The sequence below is a fragment of the Rhincodon typus genome, chromosome 13, assembly GCF_021869965.1.
Source record: "Rhincodon typus isolate 14 chromosome 13, sRhiTyp1.1, whole genome shotgun sequence".
NCBI classification, from domain to species: Eukaryota; Metazoa; Chordata; class Chondrichthyes; order Orectolobiformes; family Rhincodontidae; genus Rhincodon; species Rhincodon typus.
The window spans coordinates 47,115,168-47,134,776 of record NC_063344.1 but is presented as its reverse complement, the minus strand read 5'-3'; the positions used below and the strand labels follow the sequence as shown (position 1 = coordinate 47,134,776).

General features: G+C 40.6%; 1 protein-coding gene across 1 annotated transcript in view; it reads right to left on the bottom strand.

Annotated features, from left to right (window-relative positions):
• Window positions 1–557: 557 nt before the first annotated feature.
• Window positions 558–19,609, bottom strand: part of si:dkeyp-97b10.3 — a 77,921-nt gene continuing 58,869 nt past the window's right edge. The window contains exons 14-17 of the mRNA XM_048604263.1: window positions 18,180–18,233; window positions 13,879–13,956; window positions 4,684–4,968; window positions 558–926 (exon numbers count right to left, since the gene is read on the bottom strand). Of these exons, the coding sequence (XP_048460220.1) occupies window positions 910–926; window positions 4,684–4,968; window positions 13,879–13,956; window positions 18,180–18,233 (434 nt within the window). The 3' untranslated portion in view covers window positions 558–909. The remainder of the gene's footprint in view (window positions 927–4,683; window positions 4,969–13,878; window positions 13,957–18,179; window positions 18,234–19,609) is intronic.

Below are 19,609 nucleotides of genomic sequence, written 5' to 3'. Positions count from 1 at the left end.
GACAAGGTTAAGCACCAGCGATGCCTGAATATTAACCAACCCACAACGGGGTTGCAAGTATTTCAGGCATTCTTGAAGAAAAAGACTTCAGAACATAAAATATAGGAGCAAAAGTAAACCAATCAGCTCCTTGAGCTTGCTCCACCATTCAATAAGATCATGGCTAATGTATATCAAATTCTTTATTCCCATCAATCCCCAATTACATTTGATTGCCTTGGCTGACAAGATCTATTTCTGTCTTTAGAATGTTTAATGATACCACTTGCACCATGTTAGACATTTCTCCCAGGCAAGCGCACACCTTATAAGGGAAAAATGTGTGTTTCAGGCACCCCAAGTGATCTACTTGGTAAGGAAATGCCAAAACCAACTCAACAATGTCCCCAGGGCTGCATTTGGTCTGTAGGTCATAGTTTGCCCAGGCTTGAATTAGAAAGGAAGAAATTACTGCTTCATAGAAAAGTTGATTTGTTGTAATTATCCTGTGAAAAAACATTATTCTATGCAACTGTAATTCTAAATATATATAAAAGTAGGCTCCAAGTACTCAAAACTTTGTATAAATGTTCCACATTTTATGACCACAATTTACACTAGATTTTTCTTTTTAAGAATCTAGAAAACTTTACATTATATTCAAGTGATGCTTATTGCGTGTAAGAGATAGGCAAAGTTCTACATTTTGAAGGCAGAAATATCTACATGTGCCAATTTCATTGAGTTGCTTAGTTCAGATAATAGTGTAAAATTACATTTTCATCAAAATTTTTGCTTTTTTTACAAACTGGACAATGTAAAAATGTAACTTGCAAATAAGCAAACCGCAACTGATTGTGGCAGAGTTTACATCCTGGTTCTTAAAGATGTTTCCTCACATAGTCTGCTCATCATGTTCTTCATACAACTTTATGGATTACAGAAACCTGGGGAAGGACAACAAAAACAAAATAATGATAAATAAAGAAAACAACAAAAAGGCAGACTTGAACAAATGCGTAAGGAGATTCCCACTGTATTTTAAATCAACCTGGATCATAAACTAATGGTACAGAGATTCTGGATAAATGCATTTAAAATTATAGCCATAGTCCAGTTCAACTATGTTTTGCAATAAATAGTTAGAACACAATGGGTGAGATTTTAATTCACTCAAAACCCATCCCACTTGTACAGCGATTAAGTCAGCTCACCCAATCTCCTTTGCTAACTCTGATAGGAGGCAAACAGAAGCTTTGGAGAAATGCTGTAAATGGGTGGAATCAGCCATTACTTGAGGGCCTCACCATTCTCACTGTACTAAAACTATGATGGGAAATGGAGACAATTCCTGTGGAAATTCAGGACTAACACTCCTGCTTAAAATTCAATCAATTTAATTCAAGAAATTTGCAAGGCATTTTAAGTCTCTTGATAATTTGATTACTATTGAGTCTATGATAATATTCTCATTAATATTGTTTTCAACTGTCTCGTGTATAAAAGTTCTAAGAAGAGAAAGAATTTAACTTTGGGATATAATTTGCATTCTGACACAAGTTAGGTACAAATTAAAAATGTAACTAGTTTCAGGAAGTTTTTTTTCGGTTTCTGATAAAAATCAATCACATATCGCTAATTGTCATATCTGCTATGAACCAGCACATTCAGTATTTTAGAACATCATTTTTTTAAAGTAACTAATTAATTAGTTAAAATTTTGTTCTAAAACATTGATTGTGCTGGTTCATAGTAGATATAACAATTAAAAGTTGAAAGCAATAACTTGATATAGACCATGAGACCATAAAAAATGGAACAGGAGTAGGCTGTTCAGCCCCTCGAACCTGCTCCACCATTCATTAGGCTAACCCAACATTCCTCACATCTACTTTCCTGTGTTTTCCCATAACCCTTGATTCCCCTTCTGATCAACAATCTGTCTATGTCAGCCTTAAAATACCACAAGAACTCTCTGTGGTAAGTTGCAAAGATTTTCAACAGAGAAGAAGTTCCTTCTCACCTCAGCCTTAAATCGGTGCCCCTTTTTCTGAGAATATTGCCTCTGGTCCTAGACTCTCTCATGAGGGGAAATATTCTCTCAGCATTTACCATGTAAAGCTCCTTATAAATCCTGTATATTTCAATGAGAACACCTGTCATTCTTCTAAACTGCGACGAGTAGAGTCCCAGCCTTTGCACATATGATAGTCCCTCCTGACCAGGAATCATCTAAGTGAACCTTCTTTGAATTGCTTCCAATGAAATTATATTTTTCCTTAAATGAGGGGACCAAAACTGCTCACAGTACTGCAGACGTGGTCTCACCAGCACCCTGTACAGTTGCAGTAACATTTCCCTACACTTATACTCCAACTCCCTTGAAATAAGGACTAACATTCCATGCAGTTTCTTGAATATCTGTTGTGCGTAGGTGCTAGCTTTCTGGATTCCATGCAAGATTACCCCAGGTCCCTTCGTGTTGCAGCTTTATGCAGTTTTTCTCTGTTTAAATAATTATGTTCTTTTGTTTTCTCTTCTTAAATGAACAATGTCACATTTGCCCATACTGTACACCCCTTTGCCAATTTCTTTCCCACTTACTTAACCTGTCAATATCTCTCAGTAAACTGTAACATTCTTGCAACTTGCCTCTCCACTACTTTTGTTCTGTCTGCAAATTTGGCTACAGTACATTCGCTTCCTTCCTCCAAGTCATTAATATATATATTATGAACAGTTGTAGTCCTTGCACTGATCCCTGTGCAGCCCCACTGGTTACTGGTTGCCAACCTGAAAAAAGAATCCCTGACCACCACTCGCTGTTCTCTGCCCATTAGCCAGTTTCAGTAGTATTGCCGAAAATGTCTTGATCCTAAAATGCCATTTTGTTCTGTGGTGTGGCTCGTTTGTGTGCAGGGAAGAAATCTGGCAGGATGTTTTCTAAATGAATACAAAAGAATATTGAAACCGAATTGTAATGAAAGTAATTTGTGCTTGAAATTCCACAAGCTTTTACACCGGATTCAGGATTTTGGACAAATGCAAACAAGTAGAAACTCCTGGTCCATCCATATATTTTAAATTCATGATTTTAGCTCTTAATCTGTCCTCCTGAACAGGAGAAACAGAATATATGAGGAAAAGTTGGACAGGCTAGCCTGAAGAGAAATAAGAATTGAAAGATATTGATTGAGACACCTAAAATCCTGAGAGGTCTTGACAGGGTAAAGGTGGAAAGAATGATCCTTCTTCTGAGAGAATCTACAAATCGGGATTACTTCAGAAATCAGAGGTTGCCCATTTAAAACAAAGATGAGGTAAAAGAAATCCTCTCAGTAAGTTGCAAATCTTTGGAATGCTCTCCCTGAAACAGAGTCCTGGAATATTTTTAAGGCAAAAGTAGACAGATTTTTGTTAAGCAAGGTGGTGAAAGGTTTCTGTGTGGGTGGGAATATAGATTTGAGCAGAAATAAGCTCCAAGCTCAACTGTGTGTGCTGTGTTCAATGCAGGTTATGAATCCTGCAATTCCCAACAAAATATCATTCTGCCTTCATGCACCAATTGTAAATGATTAGTGTTATTATCTCTGCAGGAGATATTTTTAATTGTGAAAATGAAGAGTTTTAATTTTTCCTATTCAACTTTCATTTAAATGACTATGAAGAGAAATTCTAACTATTTTCCACTGGTGTATTAGCTCAATAAGCAGTTGTCCACCTTCCCAGTGAAATTCTGGTCTATCAGGGCCTGTCTGCACTAATTCTGATTTCATGTCTCGTCCATTTGAGGAGTCAAGTCAAGATCAAGAGCAGTTATACAGCGCTGTACAATGGGGAAACTAGAAAATTAAGCTGAGTTACAAATTTTTACAGTTTGATTAACTGGCTAGGCTGTTTCAGGGTTATGAATGACTGACTTAATTCCGATCAACTCAGAGCCAAACTACTGGCATTTATTTATGTAATCAACCTCTCCATTTTGATACTTGGAACAGAGACAAGAACAGTACAAATTTTAAAAAATGTCCATGTTATCTGTTGTGTAGACTGTATTGTAAATTAAGCCTGTATATAAATTTCTTGGTTACATCTGCTCCTAGTATTTGTAATGGTCAGTATTAAACACGTTCCATGTAGAGGTAATCATTGCACTTGGGGCTTTCAACAGTTTAAACTCATCTCTGTAATATGTTCCTGAGTTTAGTTTTTAACTGATTGAGGTGCTCATTAGCAGCATAGTTTATAAATCCCATGGTCATTAGTTAGAAGGGAACATTGGACACAGTGGGACCGTTCCCTTCAGACAGACCCTTCCCAATGAGGACTGCACTAGATACAACAATCAGAAAACATTGTGAGAGTTTAGCTGTTCCACTGATGAGTTAACTCCAACTGAGATAATGAGGCAACTGCAGGGGAGAATTTTAAAATCCCATGTTTGTCTCAAATTGTAATAATGTTGGCTTAACAAACAACAGTAAATTTTAAAAGGAATTTTAACATTGCATTTTTGGGACAGAAAATAAGGAACAGAATTGTAAAGGATAAAACTAGCAACTGTAGCAGTTTGCCCGTTTTCCTGCCAGTTCTAATGCCCACTCCAGTCATTTTCTTTCTTTAATGAACAACACTGGAAAGTATATCTGCATTTTTTCTAGAACATCCCAATGAATCCATTAATAAAAATACATTTCGCTGTACCTTCCAGGAGATTCCTGGCATCAGGATCAATATTCGCATCTATGAGTTTTTCTCGAAGATTGGAAGGTGTTGCATTGTCCAATTCCTTATTTTTCCATTTTTGCAACATGTAGAATATTTGCATTGTCGGTGGTGCATTTTGGTCCTTAATTTTATCAATATCTTGGGATTGCAGATCAAGGCAACTAATTGCAAAGATTTGCCAATTGCTCCCCAGTTTTTCAGCAAGTTGCATTAACTGCTTCTCAGTGATAATATTATTCTTATTGCATGGTGGTCCATCAGCTGCAAAAATACATTAAAATGCATTAGCAACATTAGAATCATTTGCAAAGCTTCAGTAAATTGCTAAGAAGTATTTTTATAATTGTATAGTAAACCAGGTGTAACTTGCTGGTACCTGAGTTCAAGATTAATTCAAGATATATTTGACTTTATTATTAAATTATATTAAAGCAATTGGGTACCACAGTGTGGAAAATTATAAAATATGTCATGTCATTGGATTAGTGATTAAATATTGCATCTTAGTTTGAACTGTTTTTTAAATTGTTGACATGCAAAGCAAATATAGTCTAAATCTGTTAATGCTTTACAAAACCATTTACAAGTTTCAGGCGCATGAGTGTTTTAAGGCATTTGTTTAACTGTGAAATAAAAGCTTTAACACCAGGCCACAGCTAGGGACCATGAAGGTAATCAGAAAGGTGTGGGGTTGGGGTTGTGTTGAGCCACAGGGAAGACTGTAAGTTGGAGGTGGGGACAAATTGGAGGTCAGAAGATTCATTTGATGCTAGAGGAGGGAACAGAGTCTGGACTGATGGTGATCAAAGCCAAAGGAAAAGTCAGGTGCAGGGATGTGTGGACTGTAAGAGTTAAGGTGATGGGGGCTGAGGAGATTAGAATTATTTGGGGATGGATGAAATTGGAAGAATTGGTGGGAATAAGGGACCACAAGAATAGAGTTGGAGATCAGAAAGGTGGTTGGTCAAGGAGATCAGAAAGGCCTACAGGTACTAAAGATAATCTCTGATCATGAAAGGTGGATGAAGAAGCTAAACTGAATTAGCAGGCTTAGTGGAAAGGTGTATACTTCTTTGATCCATGAGTTCTTGCTTCCGTTTAGCCAAACAATTTCAAAGGGAAACTCAACTGGCCGCCATTAAGTTTAACACGTGGGTTAAATGTCAAGCATGCAGCTTCATTACATTATTTACAAATTATCAGCTCAGCCCCTGAGAGCGAGTTGTTGTTGGTAGCCCATTTGACAGGCCCCATCACAGGCTCCATTAAATCAGGAACAGGCAGGATTACAGATGGTAAGGTGTAGAGCTGGATGAACACAGCAGGCCAAGTAGCATCATAGAAGATGCTGCTTGGCTTGCTGTGTTCATCCAGCTCTACACCTTGTTATCTCAGATTCTCCAGCATCTGCAGTTCCTACTATCCCAGGATTACAGATGGGTTTGATTTGGGATTCAGATTTTTTTTTCACACTTTAACATCCAAAACCCACTTGATTAAGAGAGTCAACCTATCCTATAATCTTGGATAGAATCTGCCAACTATACGCTTATGAATCGTGCTGCCTACCGTTCTCATTTGATTTAACAATAAACAGGTCCTCATCAATTAAAGTGATTAAGAAATTAGCAGGGTTTTTATAATTCATTTTGCTTTGCTTTTCCTAGATGTATTGACTCAGATTAAGAAGTGGTTCCACAGGTACCAGTCACTCTCCAGCACCTCCAAGTAACCAGTCCTCATGCACAAACCAAAACTTCAAATATCAGTAGATGGTTTAATTCGATCACATCCACCCTTTTGCTGTCCTCTCCTGATATACATACATACGCTTTCCACCAGGGAGATATGATTACATCCATTCTCTAGTTCAATGACAATGAATCCCTTTGTAGCCTAGTCCACCCTCAGAGATCAAACAGTTCATCACGGAGTAGGGCATCAATCCTGGGGCTGCCCTCATTTGTTTGCTAGCAGTTTATGTTTGATGCTATACCTTGTAAGAAACTGCTTTTAAGTCTGCTATGAATTTATGAGGTAAACAGGCAGCCATGGTCAACACAGAAGGGTATTTACAGCAACATATCAATTTGCAGCATGTTACAAATCGATTGCTGTTGCCTATTCAAATGGATTTGCGGCATATTAAAGGTCTGCTCCATTCATGCTTATAGATAAATCAAATCAAATGACTACAATAATAGAAAAACATATCCAATCTGCACACAATACAGTAGAACAATTAGTTTTATACTTTGGCCACTCAATCAGAAATCCCTGATAGGAAAGATTGCTGCTTCGAGTTCTTTAGGCAAATTGCATCATTCCAAAAAAACTGCCTTTGCTGATAACTTTATCTGCCTTTTCCTTATTTCCTAATTTAGAAGTCGTGTTTAACCTCTTTATTTTCGTGTTTTTCATGGGAACTCAAGGCTGGGCAGAGATTTGATGGAGCTGTTTAAAACCAGGAAGGGTTTAAGTAGAATAAATACAGAATAAATGTTTCCAAAAGTTGAAGGGTCAATAACCAGAGGACTTAAATTTAATGTGCTTGGCAAAAGAACTAGACAGGACATGAGACAAGGATTTGGAATGTACAGTCTGATTGGGAGGCGGATGTTGATTCAATCATAGACTTTCAAATAGAACTAGTTACACACCTGAAAAAGAAAAAAAATAGATACAGGAATGTGAGGAAAGAGCAAAGGAGTCTGACGAAGTGGATTGCTCTTTGAAAAGGAAATAGCACAGACTCAATGGGCAGAATAGGCTCTGCCTGTACTATGCTGTTCTACAATTCTAGAATCATAGAATGTTGAGCTTCCAACTTGCTCTCAGTGGCTGAAGCTCTGGGAATAAGCAAGAGGTCAAAATGGTGTCAATTCAACTTTCCTTGGGGAATTATTTCCCTAGAAAACAAATTTGATTGTACTTCAAAACGAACATGTCTTGTTTTCAGTGGCAGCAGTGCGAGCCAGAGTGCCGACAGGAAGGTAAGGTTGTTTTTTTCTCCAGTATAAAAACTTACCTCGTACAGCAGAGGCCCTCTTGTTTTAGCGGCGGGTGTGTGGAGACAACGCGAGCCAGGAAGGAACTGATATATTTGGGCATTGGCTAAACCCGAAACACTACACGTGTAATGTCTCCCACCCATCCTCCTCCTCTAACCAAAAAAAAAGACTGTGTGGAGGGTCGGTAAGGTAAGGCTTTTTTTTAATTCTTCTGGAAATATAGAGTAGAGGGAATGGAAGCTAGGGCAGTTGCATGCTCCTCTTGCAGGATGTGGGAGGTAAGGGTCACTGCTGGTGTCCCCTCTGACTTCACCTGCGAGAAGTGCACCCAACTCCAGCTCCTCACAAACCGTGTTAGGGAACTGGAGCTGGAGCTGGATGAACTCCGGATCATTCGGGAGGCTGAGGGGGTGATAGAGAGGAGTTATAGGGAGGTGGTCACACCCAAGGTACAGGAAAAAGGTAGCTGGGTGACTGTCAGGAAGGGGTAAGGGAATAGGCAGACAGTGCAGGGATCCCCTGTGGCCGTTCCCCTCAATAATAAGTATACCATCTTGGATACTGTTGGGGGGGACGACCTACCAGGGGAACGCCATAGCGGACAGGTCTCTGGCACTGAGCCTGGCCCTGTGGCACAGAAGGGAAGGGGGGAGAATAGGAGAGCAATTGTAGTGGGGGATTCGATAGTAAGAGGCACAGACAGGCGGTTCTGTGGACGCGAACGAGATGAAAGGATGGTATGTTGCCTCCCGGGTGCCAGGGTCCATGATGTCTCGGATCGTGAATTCAAGATCCTTAAGGGGGAGGGTGAGCAACCAGCAGTCATGGTACACATCGGGACCAATGACTTAGGTAGAAGATGGACTGAGAATATGAAAAACGAGTACAGGGAGTTGGGTTGGAAGCTGAAGTCCAGGACAAACAGGGTAGTTATCTCTGGATTACTACCAGTGCCATGTGATAACGAGGTAAGAAATAGGGAGACAGTGCAGCTAAACGCGTGGCTACAGGGCTGGTGTAGGAGGGAGGGCTTCCATTATGTGGAGAATTGGAGCACATTCTGGGAAGGTGGGACCTGTACAGTAAGGACGGGTTGCACCTGAACCGGAAGGGCACAAATATCCTGGGAGGGAGGTTTGCTCGAGCTATACGGGATGGTTTAAACTAGATTGGCAGGGGGTGGGGAAGCAGATTTATAATTCAGAGGATGAGGTATGCAGCCTTCCAACAGACACAACAGGGAGTGAGGTTGTTAATAAAGAAATGCGGTCGATGGAACATAATTGTGGACACAGAGATGGTTTGAGGTGTGTATTCTTCAATGCTAGAAGTATCAGAAATAAGGCAGATGAACTTAGAGCATGGGTCAGTACTTGGAACTACGATGTTGTGGCCATTACAGAAACTTGGGTAACTCAGGGAGAGGAATGGTTGTTGGAAATTCCAGGTTTTAGATGCTTTAAAAGAAATAGGGAGAGTGGAAAAAGAGGTGGGGGAGTGGCATTGCTAGTCAGGGATAGTATAGCAGCTACTGAAAGGCAGTTCGAGAATGATATGTCTACAGTGTCAGTTTGGGTTGAGGTCCAGAACAAGAAAGGTGCAGTCACTTTGTTGGGGTTTCTTTTTACAGACCCCCTAATAGTTGCAGAGAAGTAGAGGAGGGGATTGGGAGGCAGATACTGGAAAGGTGCAGAAGTCACAGGGCTGTAGTCGTGGGTGACTTCAACTTTCCAAATATTGATTGTAAACATTTTAGTTGTAATAGTTTAGATGGAGCAGATTTTGTCCAATGCGTTCAGGAAGGATTCCTGACACAGTACGGGCATAGACCAACACGAGGAGAGGCCACTTTGGATTTGGTGATTGGCAATGAACCAGGCCAAGTGTTAGACCTGTTGGTAGGTGAGCATTTTGGCAGTAGCGATCATAACTCTGTTACTTTTACAATAGTCATGGAAAAGGATAGGTACATACAGCAGGGTGAGGTTTATAATTGGGAGAAGGGTAATTACAATTCTGTTAGGCAAGAACTGGGTAACATAAATTGGGAACAGATGCTGTCAGGGAAGAGCACTACTGAAATGTGGAGATTGTTTAAGGAATGCATACTGCGTGTGCTCGATATGTTTGTCCCTAGCAGGCAGGGAAGATGCGGTCGAGTGAGGGAGCCTTGGTTCTCAAGAGAGGTCGAATGACTGGTTAAGAGGAAGAAGGATGCTTATGTAAAGTTTAGGAAACAAGGAACGGAAAAGGCTCCACAGGGATACAAGTTATCTAGGATGGAGCTGAAGAAAGAGCTTAGGAGAGCTATAAGGGGGCATGAGAAAACCTTGGCAGATAGGATCAAGGAAAACTCCAAGGCTTTTTACACGTACATGAGGAATAAAAGAATGATCAGAGAAAGGGTAGGGCTGATCAAGGACTGAAAAGGGAATTTGTGCACGGAGCCTAAAGAGATAGGAGAGGTCCTTAATGAATACTTTTCTTCGGTATTCACAACTGAGAGGGACCTAGTTGTAGAGGAGGACAGTGTGAAACAGGCTGGTAGGCTAGAGGAGGTGGATGTTTGTAAGGGAGATGTGCTAGGAATTTTGAGGAAGTTGAAGATAGATAAGTCCCATGGGCCTGATGGGATTTATCCAAGGATTCTATGGGAAGCGAGGGAAGAGATCGCAGGGCCTTTGGCGATGATCTTTTCGTCCTCACTGTCCACGGACATAGTGCCGGAAGATTGGAGAGAGGCAAACGTCATTCCCTTGTTCAAAAAAGGGAATAGGGATAACCCCGGAAATTACAGGCCAGTTAGTCTTACATCAGTGGTGGGCAAATTATTGGAAAGGGCTCTGAGAGATAGGATTTATGATCACTTGGAAAGGCACAGTTTGATTCGTGATAGTCAGCATGGATTTGTGAGGGGTAGATCATGCCTCACAAACCTTATTGAATTCTTTGAAGAGGTGACCAAATACATGGACGAAGGTAGGGCAGTGGATATGTTATACATGGATTTAAGTAAGGCGTTTGATAAGGTTCCCCATGGTAGGCTCATGCAGAAAGTAAGGAGGCATGGGATAGGGGGAAATATGGCAGATTGGATTCAGAATTGGCTGACCCTTAGAAGACAAAGGGTGGTAGTGGATGGAAAATATTCAACATGGTGCTCAGTTACGAGTGGTGTACCACAAGGATCTGTCCTGGGTCCTCTTCTATTTGTGATTTTTGTAAATGATTTGGATGAAGGAATGGAAGGGTGGATTAGTAAGTTCACGGACGTTACGAAGGTGGGTCGGAGGGCTTTTCTAGGTTACAAAGGGACATTGATAGGATGCAGAGCTGGGCTGAGAAGTGGGAGATGGCGTTCAACCATGAAAAGTGTGAGGTGATTCATTTTGGAAGGGCAAACTTAAAAGCAGAATACAGGGTTAATGGAAAGATTCTTGGCAGTGTGGAGGAGCAGAGGGATCTTGGGGTTCATGTTCACAGTTCCCTGAAAGCTGCCACCCAGGTGGATAGAGTTGTTAAGAAGGCGTATGGTGTGTTAGCTTTCATTAATAGAGGGATCGAGTTCAAGAGCCGTGAAGTTATGCTCCAGCTATACCAAAGCCTGGTTCGGCCACATCTGGAGTATTGTGTCCAGTTCTGGTCGCCTCATTACAGGAAAGATGTGGCGGCGTTGGAAAAGGTGCAAAGGAGATTTACCAGGATGTTGCCTGGAATGGAGGGAAGGTCTTATGAGGAAAGGTTGAGAGAGCTAGGGCTTTTCTCTTTAGAACGACGAAGGATGAGAGGTGACTTGATAGAGGTGTACAAAATGATCAGAGGTATAGATAGGGTGGACAGCCAGAGACTTTTTCCTAGGGTGGAGGTAGCTATTATGAGGGGACATAGTTTTAAAGTGAGTGGAGGTAGATATAGGGGAGAAGTCAGAGGTAGGTTCTTTACTCAGATAGTGGTAGGGGCATGGAATGCATTGCCAGAGAGGGTAGTGGAGTCGGCCACATTAGGGGCATTTAAGCGGCTATTAGATAGGCATATGGATGATAGTATAAGGTAGGGGTGGAGGTTAGATAGACCTTACGTTTAGGGTAAAAGTTCGGCACAACTTCGTGGGCCGCAGGGCCTGTACTGTGCTGTACTGTTCTATGTTTTATGTTGCTTTAGAAAAACTGTGAACATAAAAGTCACCATTTAAATGAGGCTTTCTTCCTTCTTTCCTGGTGTAAGCTTAACATTTCTTATCATAATATATCATTCTCTGTTAATTACTTAGAACCCGAATCCAAAGATTAAGCTCCATGATGAAAGCAAACAACTGTCAATGCCAAGTGTTCTATTAGCACAGATCAATGACATGTTGCCCTCTAGTGCATGTTGCATTAATTGCATGATAGTAGCACAGATTACTGAAAAAAAGTGAAAATCTCAGAAATTTGTGACCAGAAGAAAATGTGCCATGAATTGTGAATTGCCAAAGTTACTGTATGATTTCTGTCACTCTCTCTTGTGAGCCTCACAAAAATGGGTGATCAGCTTCAACATTACCATGAGTTTCAAGAAATTGCTGGACTCATGTGTTGGAGATGAATTGAATGCATCACAGGAAGTTGGAGGTGAAATAGAAGACACAGGATTTTAATGACTGTGTGCTGTTCCCAGTGAAAGAACAGGAACTGTATGCTGCTTCCATTTTCTTGCTTTTTGTTAGTTTTCACCAGGTTGCAATAAAGATTTAAAGTGCAAGTGGTGTGCATGGGCAACTAGTGTGATCACATGGCAAGGCAAAGCTCTTCAATGATGAAGCCTGCTATCAGCTGACAATGTAGCCTCCTGGTCAAACTGGAAGGCTCTGCATCACACCCACAGCTTTCCTGCCCAACTCCATTGCCATTAATATAAGACTTACTGAAAACACAAAGCTGACATCCGTATTTTCAAATTTAACTTTCACATGTAACTTTACAATATATTATAATTGCTTCACTTTATTCATGTGCATATTTTTATTTTTTGCTGAGAGCAGCTGAGCAGAGTACTGGCATACCTCATGGTTGGCACATGCTAATGGTTACAGGGGAGTTAGGGATACTTTCTTTATTTTAGAAGAAATGATCTTGTGTTTTTGCTTTCACTCTTAATTGAATACTTCATGTAAGTGTCCAGTGTTGTATTCTCCATTCTGTGGGGCATTCCCTCGCTTCTAAGTTTGAAATGGACATTATCCAAGATCACTTTCAGTGGCATAACTAATGCACTGTAGGTGATCTCAAAGTCCTGGAAGGGCTCTGTCAGCCAAAACCCTGAGATGGACCCACAATATTGACACTGCATGGTAAACCCTTCATTTTCTTACCTTGATTGATTGTTCCTAACACCCTAGTCCTTCCTACTTCACTTTTCCATGTCCCAAACCCATCCGTTGTCCTCCCTTCAATCCCTCTCCAATCCTTCAAGTCCTTCCACACCTACATCACCCCTCTCACCAGGGATGCACCCATGTCTGTCCTAAAGTGCTATATAGCAGCATTCATCTCCTCCCATCCCTTGTGCCATACAGTAGACAAGGAAAACTGCTGACCTTACACGCAGCTGCACAAAGCCAACTGGTGCATGTTAACATTTAAATGACAATGAAATAGGTGCCCAGAGAGTCTCATACTCCACTAACAAGAAATTAGGATGCAATTACAAAATGTTTTAATACAATAAGTTTTAATGGCATCAAAGAGATTACAATAGGATCTTGCAGTGGATGGTGTTCAGCCTGACCGTGCAAGCATGGGACTGAGTTAATCTCTAATTATTTTACCCATGGCCACGAAAGGAAAATTTCAGTTCCTACCTAATTAATTCACCTGACCTATCTATTCTTGGAGGACCCACAAAATATCTCCAGATCCCTTTGGATAACAAGATTTATGTTCCTGCAGTTCTACTCTAAGCTATCTCAGCAAGATCACTGGAAGTAGGTGTAATAAGTGTATGGAAGTACATTTCAGGTTTAAAGTAATCAGGGCTTCTTATGAGTTGACAGACAAAGTTCTTATAGTTTGGAATGTCACAGAAATTACCCATATCGTCATGATTATAACCCCATAATCCAGGTTCTTGCATATATTATGTTTAACTATTTAATTCCATTAAACAATTAGAAATATCATACTTGCATCATTCCATCGCAGTCTTTTTGAACTGTTCTCTTCCATGATGTTGTCATTGCCTGATTTCCTTCTCCGGTTTTCTGAAGGGCAAACGTTATTTACTAATGTGATTAATAAGCTTATTTTTCACAAAAGCAGAAAAACAATGTGTTTTTTGTAGCAACTTTAATATAATAAAACATCCCTTTATAAGCACTTCACAGGAGAGTTAGCTAAGGAAATTTGACACCAATAGATATAAATAAGGCTCACCTTAGGTTATCTATCAGACCCTGCAGTCTGCTCTCAAAGTATTTAACTTTTGTCAAATACGTCCAGGGTAATTGTCTCCAGTATATTACCCAGAAGTCTATGCAATGTATCAATCATTCTTCGTGTGTCATTTAGTAGTTTGCACATTGGCCTTCTCCCATAGTTCAGTTAAATCTGTGTTCCAAACCTACTTGTTTTACAGTATGTACTATCTCATACACCTCTGTAAAATTCCTCAGTCTGACCACAGTTTGTGAACTACTATCTTTTGACAGACACCCTACCGTTTTGGCCATATAATTCAGCATGTATTCAATAGATCAATGCTACTCCAGTAATTGAATCTGTTGGCTACGAAAACAATAGATTTTTTTTAACTTCATCATTAACCACTTTAACACTTTTCATAAGGAAATCAGCTATCTTCATCCTGCATGCAGAACTTTATGCTCATGTCTATTACTGTGCATCCATTTGTATGCTTTATCCAAGTCATTCTTTAATTCCCCTCCTAGTTTTGTGTGAAACTCATTAGATTGAATTCAGTTATCAAATTCAACTCACTAATTTAGAAATTGCCAGATCCAACAAAAGATACTTAGGATAATCAATTATGTTCGGCATGGACTGGTTGGGCCGAAGAGTCTATTTCAATGCTGTATGACTCTATGACATCTTACTAGGTGTTTGCTCCATCCTAGCATAATTTCCTTAACAAATATCTTATAGGCAGAATCTGGAAATGCTCCAGGGAGCAGGAAATGAGGTGGGCAGGAGCATTTAATTGTCCAGGAGGCTAAAAGTCAGCTTCTGATAGTGAGATGGAACTACAGAATTTGGAGGCAGTGGATTGAGCTTCCAAATCCCTTGTTAATACTGTTGCTTGTCATACACACTCATTAAAAGCTGACCTTTACCAGAATTAAGGGGACCTTTCAATTTAAGCAAATAGCAGAACCATGTGCCTCCAGATTCAAGAGCGCTTACCTGTGGCTTGCAGTGGTTGTGGTGGCTTTCTGGTGGATTTGGACTGAGCTGGAGCTGCTTCTTCTTATTTGGGAGCTTTGCTGATGATTTGGATCTGGTGGCAGCAGTCAGAGGGAAATGCATCACGGCTGTCTAAGTCTATGAGTGAGAGAGCCCTACAAGATCTCATGTGGTCAGAAAGAAGAAGTTGAACTAGATGGGAAGGTCAATGTTTACAGATGGGAGGTCAAGCATGATTGTGAGGAGATCAAGTGTTATACACAGTAGGTCACCGTTGAAGGCCTGAGTTGTGCAAGCAACAGAGGGAAGGTCAAAGAGGTTACAGAGAGAGTTGAGGATGTTGAATGGCAGATTGAGAATAATCATAGAATCCCGACAGTGTGAAAGCAGACCATTCGGCCCATTGAGTCCGAAGAGCATCCCACCCAGACCCATCTCACTGCCCTATCCCTGTAACCCTGCATTTCCCATGGCCAATCCACCTAACCTACACATCCTTGGACTGTGGGAGGAAACCCATGCAGACAGGGCTGGAATCGAACCCAGGTCCCTGGCACGGTATGCAGCAGTGCTGACCACTGAGCCATCGTGCTGCTCCCCCTAAGAGTGGGAAGGAGAGCGAAACTCCACTCTGTGCAGGGAAGCTCAAAAGGTGAGTAAAAAAGGGTGCACGGTGATGATGTCCTGTTCCAGGGTCACTGTGTAAGTGTCTATGGACATGGCTGCATCAACAAGAAGCACCCTTTACAATAAATGATGGTGGGAATTTTGAGGTTTGGCAGTTGGATGGAAACAGGTTGTGGCCGATATGTAGAGGGCACCCCAATGGTCAAAAGTGCTGAAGACAGAAGGGAAGGCTGCATAAACTATGGGGCCACACTTTGTGCTCAGGATGTTTCCTACTTTTATGTTAGGTGGCAGCAGCTCTAAGGATCTTGGCAGCAGATGGACAAGTATTAACAGTGGTTGCAATTTCCAAAATCTTTTCTCAGGCAGTAAGAATACTGCTTCTGGCTCGCAGGGAATGAATGCTGTCTGGGTGCTCTTTAGGTATGCTTTCCCCACCCCCCACCCCCCACCGCAGACATTTGACCCCCTTAACATAATGGTGTGCATATTGAACATCTGCACCCACTACTTGATTCAGTGTGCTCCTCATGCAGGAATATCTAATCGTCTGGTTACTGCATAATCATGTGTGACCAGCCATTTGCCAACTTGCAGAAGTGCCGCTGAGTTCCAGTCCTGCTTTCAACAACCTCTCCACTGCTGGTAGATTCCACCCAAATTTCCAATCTCAATTAATTTCTTATCCATTGTCAGGTGATTAAACTTAAGCACATCCAGTTCTAACAACAGTAAAGTATTAAAATAAATACTTCAGTACTGAAGCATAAGCAGAGCTCACTTATATTTATATTACTTCTTCAATGGCATTTTAGAAGTACACAGTATTCATTAAAATGATAAGCTGGAAAATGTTGACCATAAAAGTGAGTTTGTTTGCAATTTAGTTGCATATTAAATCAATGTGATTGACATTTTGATTAACAGAAGTGATTCTTCAACTGTTTTACAAATTGTTCCTTTTCTAAATTACTTCGTTTAGCTTCTGCTTTGCATATTTCACTAGTTGCTCAGTGTAAAAGGCAAATAGCTGTATGTTATTAGTAAAATAAATTCTGCTGGACCACCCGACTGGCTAATTTTTCTACTAAAGGTAACTAATATAGATTAGTTAACTATGCATTTTCTATTAGCGTTTTAGCCAAAGTAGCATTTTTTAATGAGGCTTTAACATCTTTCTCCTTGGCTGTTACCTTCTTTTAAATGCAATGCCTCCTCCAGAGGTACAAATGTACAAGCCCATAATTATTTACCCAAGTTGCCATACCTCTTGCAACAGAACATACAAAGTATGTTGGTGAAATATCCAATACATGCCCCAGCAGTTCTCACTAAGATATGCACACACTCGCATACCAGTAGAGTAGAGGTTCATGGATAGCCATCAAGAATGGACTGATATTTAGTCCTTTTCTAGCATTCTAATCAATGTTGCTGGTTGGGGGGAACACTTTATCATGTTAATTCTTCCCTTTGAAATAAAATGTTCACTTGGAAGCAAGATTGAGATTCACATCTTCTCAATCTACTGATTCCTTTACATCAATTTCTTTCAATCTATTACTTATCTGTGGACCTTTTAGATGGATTCTTGCAGAAGATGTAAGGTGTCTTGCCTTGGCTGGAGAACCAGCAAGTAACCGGTGTTGCCTTTTCTCAGGAAGGCCCACTTAGCAGTGCAGAGGCCATGAGCTGGCCTTGCCCCAAATCAAGACCTTGGGGACAGAAGTCGTGCCTACTGAGAGCTACTTGCTCATCAGTGGCTGTTGCCAAAATGACAGGTACTAGAGTCCCAATATCATAGTGTGACCCAGATCATGGCTAAGTTATGTGGTTGGTTGCAGAGGGTGGGAGGTGATGTTTTTGGGGAATGGAAGTCATGGGAGAGGAGTGAGGGGGACGGTTGGGTGCAGCAGGGGCTGCCTCTCTGTGGACATCCCCCTGTCCTGAAGTGCAGTCCTTCAATCTGGCACTGAGAGCTTCTGGGCGAGGTGACTCCCAAGCACTCTCACAAGCCCCACCAGCAACCCAATGAAAGTAACAAGCTGGATGTATGATTTACCTGTCATGGTGACAGGGCTGTGTGCTTTGGGGTTTAACCCCAGCAGCAGCAGGAAACAGTTTTCAAGTGGACATTTTTTGGCCACTTACAAGCCTCAAACTGGTGGTGGGCTGAAGGTTGACAATGGTCTTTTTCACCTCCAACTGAATTCTGACAAAGGAGATTAAAACGCTGGGGTGTACCACTTTTTTTGCCTAAATAAATGCCCCTCCTGCCTCCAAATGCACCACTAGACAGGTCAAAAGATTTCTCCCTTTTAGTGCAGCGGAACTTCATTGCACATATGAATATTTTTTTTAAGAAGGCTTAAAAGACCTATGCCTCTTTAAGCATTTTTACATCTTCCTTAAGAAAATGAGTTAGCTTAAAACTTACTGTTAGTGTCTCTTGGTTTTCCTTGTTCATTTTGGTCATGGTGTGCCCAGTCACCTGTAATATTATTTCATTCTATGAACACATTATTCAGATTAAAGGTGAGAGATTACGTCTCGAGCAGGGTGGCATAATTAACAAACACTTAAAACATATAAAAGATGAAAGATACAAAGGTTTATTTAGAAGCACATGAATAATTCAGAGTTATTTTAATCAAATTCAATGAGGCACTATCTGTAAAGATTGAGTCTGAACCCAAATAAATGGATTCCAGAAATTATTCTCTGAGGTCCTGCTACACAGTGTACTATCATTAAAATCTCTACTTGCGAATGGGCTGAATGTATTTTTTTTCCTTTTTAATGAGAATTTTAGGAAAAGCCTCCAGGCTGCTGGATTCTTATTTTCTCTGAATTTGTTGAGAATTTTCAGAACTCTCTTCCCCATGAAGTGGTGGAGGTGGGGTCATTGAATACTTTTAAAGCAAGGGTAGATAGATCTTGACTAACAAGGGAGTCAATAGTTTTTGGGGTAGAGGGAACTGTGGAATTGAAGCCACAATCAAATCTGCCTTGATCTTATTGAATGCCAGAGAAGGCGAGAGTGCTGAATCACCTATTCCTGCTTTTAATTTGTCTGGTATATCAAACAAGAGTGATTCAGTAACATTGCTCCCATTTAAAAGAAAAATATTTATGCGGAATAAAGAGGAGTTTGGAGTGGAATGTCCATACTAGCTTTGAGAAGATAGATGAAGACAAAAGTGACAACAAAAATGTAAGAGGTTGCAAATTAGAAGGAATATATTATGTGCGGTAACATAATCACAATACAGACATCGATTTTTCAAATTAAAAATAAAATGCTGGAAAAAAACTCAGCAAGTTAGGAGATTATTTCCTCATTGATACTGCAGTCCACTCTCCAGCCATCCTCAACAGTCCATTCCCTTTCCAAAGCGCCTTTCAGTTCACGTGCAGAGTATGCAACACTTCTCCTTTTACCTCCTCTTTCCTTACTGTTTCAAACACACCTTCCAGGTGAAACAACTTTTTACATTTATTTCTTCAAATCTGGTATACTGCATTCAGACCTTATAATTGGAAAGATCAAATGCAGACTAGGTGGCTGTACTGTGGAAGACTTGTATTCTGTTCACAGGCATCATCCTGAGAATCTGAATGGCTTGTTATTTTAAATCTCCACATTGCTCATATGCTGATTCCCCTGTTCTGGGCTACCGCACTGTTGCAGTGAGGCTCAATGTAAGCTTCAGAAATTGCACCTCCATTCAATTAAGCACTTTTCAGCTGTGGACTCAATATCGAGTCCAATAATTTCAGACCATAATCTACCCTTCATTTTGTTTCCTTTACTCTGCTTCTTGCAGCTTTGAGCTTTCAGTCAGAAGCACACTTGTTCTAGGCACA